At 43.0% G+C, this 5,674-nt stretch overlaps 1 protein-coding gene across 1 annotated transcript in view; it reads right to left on the bottom strand.

Annotated features, from left to right (window-relative positions):
• LOC119596205 overlaps window positions 1-1,192 on the bottom strand; it is a 14,607-nt gene extending 13,415 nt beyond the window's left edge. The window contains exons 1-5 of the mRNA XM_037945378.1: window positions 1,161-1,192; window positions 716-869; window positions 559-619; window positions 390-434; window positions 126-278 (exon numbers count right to left, since the gene is read on the bottom strand). Coding sequence (XP_037801306.1) covers window positions 126-278; window positions 390-434; window positions 559-619; window positions 716-869; window positions 1,161-1,192 — 445 coding nt within the window. The remainder of the gene's footprint in view (window positions 1-125; window positions 279-389; window positions 435-558; window positions 620-715; window positions 870-1,160) is intronic.
• Between the last annotated feature and the right edge of the window lie 4,482 nt (window positions 1,193-5,674).

Below are 5,674 nucleotides of genomic sequence, written 5' to 3'. Positions count from 1 at the left end.
GAGCGTTGAGCTGAGTAGTTTGAGCAGTTGTACCAGGTTCAGCAACCGACAGTTTGTATGGACATGGGTTATGGCGTGATCTCTGCGCCAGATCTTCCCACCAGCGAATTACCTCCTACCCTAACAGAAGTTAGGGAAGTTAGGCATTTGTGGCATCCCTGCTGAACTGCTAAAGTCTGGTGGTGGGTTCATGCCTCGTGGATTATACACTGTCCTGGCTGTTATCTGACAGTCTGGTACTGTTCTCCTAGACCTACTGAGAGGATGGCCATACCTCCCTGACAGGGAAAAGGGGATTGCAAGCAATCACTAAGGTGGATTTACACTGCTCAATTTATTATGCAAAGTGATCGCTCTCATCCTTCTGACACGTACCAGAAACCACTTACTGTGGCAATAAATCGAATCCTCGCGCTTCCAGTCATTGTAGAGTGCTGTCAAAAGTTTGGTACTAGGTTGTTCATAATTTACATTAACAGCAAGAAAGCATTCAACTCAGAGCATTGTGAAGCACTCTAAAAATGCAAGAATTATTAGATAAATAGAACGCCTGGGTACTGGTTCTAAACTGCTGTCCAGCATAGTGGGGGCATGGTGGAGACAAGAGCTTGTTCTTGCACTAATTATTTACAATACGTGCATAAACTGGATTATGGGGACAACTATCACAAAAAAAAATTCAATACAGAACAACACTGGGCAATATCAAAGTCACCAATCTGGACTCTGGTGATGATGTTGACATCTTATCAGAGTCTTTGGAGACCTTAGTGGCGGCTCTCAATGCATTTAGCAGTGAGGCAAAGCCTGTGACTCTAGAGGTCTCTTGGACCAAGATCCATGGCTTTGGGGGCCACCAAGAACCTGTTCTGTTAGTATGTGCTCGAGACAAAGAATGTAACCCAGCTATATCTATATCATATCACTAAATTATATATACTCGTGACATTCAATGTATCTCTTATTGTATTTTACATAATTTACCTACTCTTACATGTCTGTCACATACGCATCTTCACACACACACTTACACATACCCATATGCATGATCATTGCTTTACCTGTTTATTCATATTTTCTTGCCACACAAGACATCAATATTGTGTTGTCTATCCCGTTCTGCAAGAGCTATGTATTGTTGTAACACTACCTTTCTTCACCTTCGATTGTCAAATACATGATTTATAGCCATCCTTAGACACTGTATAGTATGAAAGGCAGACTCTCTGCGCCTTGCCAAGGCTCACTCCTTAGAGGAGCAGCCTCACTCTAACATCATTACTCTTTTAATAAAGGGATCGACACGTTTTGGAGACCAAGAAGTAAGCATTTATTTATTTATTTAAATTTTTCAGCCACGTCAACATCTAAGGTAATTAGCGGCGTATCAAAATATAGCGAAAGGGTGGGGGCTTAGGGGCAAAGCCCCCAGGTAAGGGAGGATTTTTGTTCAATAAGGCGATGTTTGTGGATTTCCAGAATGGTTAATGGTCATAACAAATAAAAATCATATAGCATTATGATAAAGTAATGTGGCGGGAATTGGTTAACGATTAGTTTAAGTGGATAGAAGGGGAGGAAGAGGAGGAAGAAAAGGAAAGGGGAGAAGAAAAGACCATGCAAAATTAGTTGAGGCGTGGGCTGAGGTCCAAGGTAGGGGCGGTCCCCCATACTGTGCCTCGGTCTCCGTGACATAAGCCGGAGATAACAACGAGCAAGGAATTTGGGTGTTGTCGGGATTGGCATTCTACATATCTGGCCTCCCTTTCATCTCACTTTAATGAGTAATCACTTATTTAAAGTGTTTTTGGGCTAAATGTTCATCTCTCTGATAATATTCCAAACTTGTTATTAAGAAGTTGATGGTTAAAAGCAAAAGAAGTGTGTTAGACATCTAAGGTCATGTAGTACTATAAGAAGGTAAAGGGTAGTGAAGGCCGGTTGAGTTAGTAGTTATTTGACATACATCACCTATCTAGATTAATATTGAAAAGGTTAAAGATGGGTAAAAGAGTTGATGAGCGTTTGGGTTAAGGTAGGGTTAGGTAAGGGGGATTAGATCAAGTGAAGGATATGTATGTGAGAACAGGTTGTCAAAACAGAAAGTGTGAGATTCTGTAAGGATGTCTGATAGGTTGGGAGGTCGGTGAATGAGGATAGGTGGGGGAAAGCAAAGGCATGGGCTGCATCAAAGCGGAGACAGAACAGAATGTGTGGAACTGAAAGGGGGGCATTACATAGGGAACACAGGGTCGAATCAGAACGTGACATCAGATAGGAGTGTGTTTGATGTTTGTGGTCAATACGTAAGCGGGCGAGAGCCGCTTCTCAACGTCTGTTCTGATGGAATGGAGCTGACCAGGAGGAGATTGATAGCTTTACAGTATGTAATTTATTAGTGTGAGGAGACTTGACCAGAAAGATTGCCATTCGGTATACAAGAAGGTCTTAAAGTGGGGGTAATAATCCGTGGCTGGAATATATGAGAAAGGTGGTTGGTGTGATGTGGACATAGCGGCATAGCATGCAAGAGAATCTGCCTGTTCATTGCCGGGGATTCAACATGGCTTGGTGTCCAGCTATCTGATAGATTTATGGTGTGGACAGGTATAACAACCAGTTCTGGATATTACAGACAAGGGGATTGGTTGAGTGCATACACTTTATAAGAGTTTATGAGTTATGGGAGTCAGTAAAATTAGTGAAAGGTGAAGAGGGGAGTGAGTATATGGGTTTTTAGGCAAAAAGGAATGCATACAGTTCTGTAGGACATTGGATTCAGGAGGGAGAGGGTATTTGAAAATTGGGAAGGTTACTGTGAAACCAGCACCAGAAGTAGATTTGGAAGCATCAGTGTAAACATAAATACTGGAGGAAATGGAAACCTGGTCATGGAAATGGGTGAGAAGAGAAGGGGGGTATCTGATTTTGATGGGTCTGGGAAAACACGAGCAAATATGGGTGTAAGGTATAAGCCATGGAGGAATGGAATGGTCAGAAAACGGAAGATGTCGGAAATGGCGAAAGGGAGAATGGGAGAGGAGGGTATCCATGCAAATGGAGAAAGGAATAGGTAAACGTGGAGAAGCAAAGGTAGGAAGCAGGGATCGTGGGATAGTTAGTTTGGTGAGGGAAAGTTGATGGAATCAAATATAGCATCGGAGAGAGAGAAGGGTACGACGTTGAGGGAGAGATGGCATGCCTGACTCAGTGTACAGGCTCTCGCCTGGTGAGGAGCGGAGCTATGCAAAGAGCACAGTGGTGGATTGTGTCAAGATGAGCAAGGAGGGAGGTAGAGGCATAGTAGATATGGCATCCACAATCACCAGGACAATTTGAAGTTATAAATAACGCCAAGGAATTTGCCAGAGGAACGGGACTGGAGTGGAGCACCATATAAATCTAGTTTTTGTATTGTGGGTTTTTTCTTCCAAGAAGAGTGGAGGTTGGGGACCTACAAGCGCATGAGAGAAAAGGACGAAGAAAGATTTAGAGATAGAAAAGCGAAAGCTATGGCCCAGGAGGATACTGATGATATTGCAGACTGAAGGAATTGGCAGAGATTTGGTATGGATGTACCAGAGGCGAAGATGGTTAAATCAACTATAGTGATGATTGGGCTCTTGGTGTAAAACTGGGACAATGTCATTAACGGCAAGAAGGAATAAAGTGGTGCTGAGGTGTTTGCCTTATGGGACATTTTCGAACTGAGGAAAGGATGATAATGTGGAAGAGGCAATTTTGACCTGGATAGTGCGTTTGGAGAGGATAGACTTTATAAAGACACCCATGTTTCCATGTATGCCTAGAGAAGACAATTGTTGAATATAGCTCTGCCATGTAGTATCATATGCTTTTTCTAGGTCAAAGAATATGGCTAATATGGATTCATGACGTGTAAATGCAGATGTAATATGTCTCGAAATGAGCAAGGGGGCGGCTGTACTACGGGCACGGCGGAAACCAAACTGGGAAAGAGAGAGAAGATTGCGAGATGCTAGATACCACGTTAAACGGAGGTTAACCATTCGCTCTAGCAGTTTGCACAAGAAGCTAGTTAGAGCGATGGAGCGGGAATCTTGAGGGAGGGTACCCGATTTATTGGGTTTCAAGAAGGGAACGATAAGAGCTTCTTGCCAATGAAAAGGAAAACTTCCTGATGTGCATATGTGATTGAAAATAGTTAATAGGAAAGATAGAGAGGAAGGTGAAAGGTGTCGGAGCATACAGTAGTGAATACCGTCAGGGCCTTCATGGTTCATTTGTGGCACGACTGTAAGGCAGCATTGAGTTCAGAGGAAGAAAAAGGAGCATTATAGGACTCGGCATAGGATAGGGTAAAGATGATGGGGGTACGTTAATGGAAGGGAAGTGTGGAGAAAGGTGAGGGCCACTACTGACCTGGTTGAAATAGTCACCTAGTTAATGACTTGGATTTAGATTTAATGATTTGGAGAGGATCAGAGATGAGAGAATCTCGAATATGGAGGACGGGGGCTGGATGGGGGGGGGGGGGTTTGCCTGATAGTTTATGAATTCAACCCCTAACAGCTGAAACTGATGTGGAAGATCTAATTGAGGAAAGATAATTTCGCCAGCTATTTATTTTACATTACAGATTGTACGATGAAGACAGGCAAAGGCTCTTTTAAAGGAAATAAGGGCTGATAGTTAATTAGGGGTGCTTCGTTTGTAGTGATAACTGTTCCAGGCTGCACGTTTTAAGCGAAGGTACAAGATCTTAAGGTTTAAGGAATTGCTATATAGGCAGCTCTTAGGACTGTAGCTGTGAAACATTGTATCTTATGTGGAATGGACGAGAAGGGGGATAGAGGGGTAAAGAATAGTAGAGAGTGTTGCGAAAGTAACGCCAGTCGGCTGTATCAAAGCAACAGGAAGTGGTCATATGAAGTTGGAGAAAGGAGGACTGGAAAGTGGTCACTATTGGGAAAGTAGTCGAGAAGTGACTTATGGAAATCTAAATAGAGAGAAAGGGAACACAGAGAGAGGTCAAGGCATGAAAAAGATTGCTATGTCATAGTGTGTAGAGCGATCTGAATTAAGAATAAGGTCAGTTGTGGAGAGGAAGCTTCTAGGGGTCGGCCACGGGAATTGGTGATAGAAAGAGTGTGGCAGTAGTTAAAATCACCAACTACGAGGAAAGGTGGCTGGAATTGGGAAATTAAATTTTCAAAGGCAACAAAGTCAATGGGGTGAGAAGCGGAGACGTAGACTGAAATAACTGTAGTGCAACGGTGAAGAAAGATGCGAATAACTGTGCACAGGACAGTTTGAAAGGGAGGTGACATAAGGTGTTTTCTACTGGATAAGTATGGATGTGACAAAAATGGAGTGTGAGGAGGAGACAAACTGCTAATTGGGACTTGGTGTAGGAGGATGTGTAAGAAAAGTCTCTTGGAGGCAGGTAATGGATGGATTATAAGAAAAAAGGATATGACGAAGGTCAGGTCTGTGAGAACGAGGTCTGTGAGAACGGAAACAGCGAATATTTCAATGTAGGAGTGCTATACCTTAGTTGATCCATGAGTGATATGAGGAGGAGGAGGATGGATACGGCAGTCAGAGTGTGGAGGGAGTGGGATTTGTGGAATTTTGAGGGTAGATGAGGGGTTTCGGTGTCAATTTAAGACTCGAGCAGATAGTTTTGAATATC

Source organism: Penaeus monodon, chromosome 37 (genome assembly GCF_015228065.2).
Source record: "Penaeus monodon isolate SGIC_2016 chromosome 37, NSTDA_Pmon_1, whole genome shotgun sequence".
Classification (NCBI taxonomy): Eukaryota; Metazoa; Arthropoda; class Malacostraca; order Decapoda; family Penaeidae; genus Penaeus; species Penaeus monodon.
The sequence above is the reverse complement of the archived record's forward strand: the minus strand, read 5'-3'. Positions and strand labels throughout refer to the sequence as shown.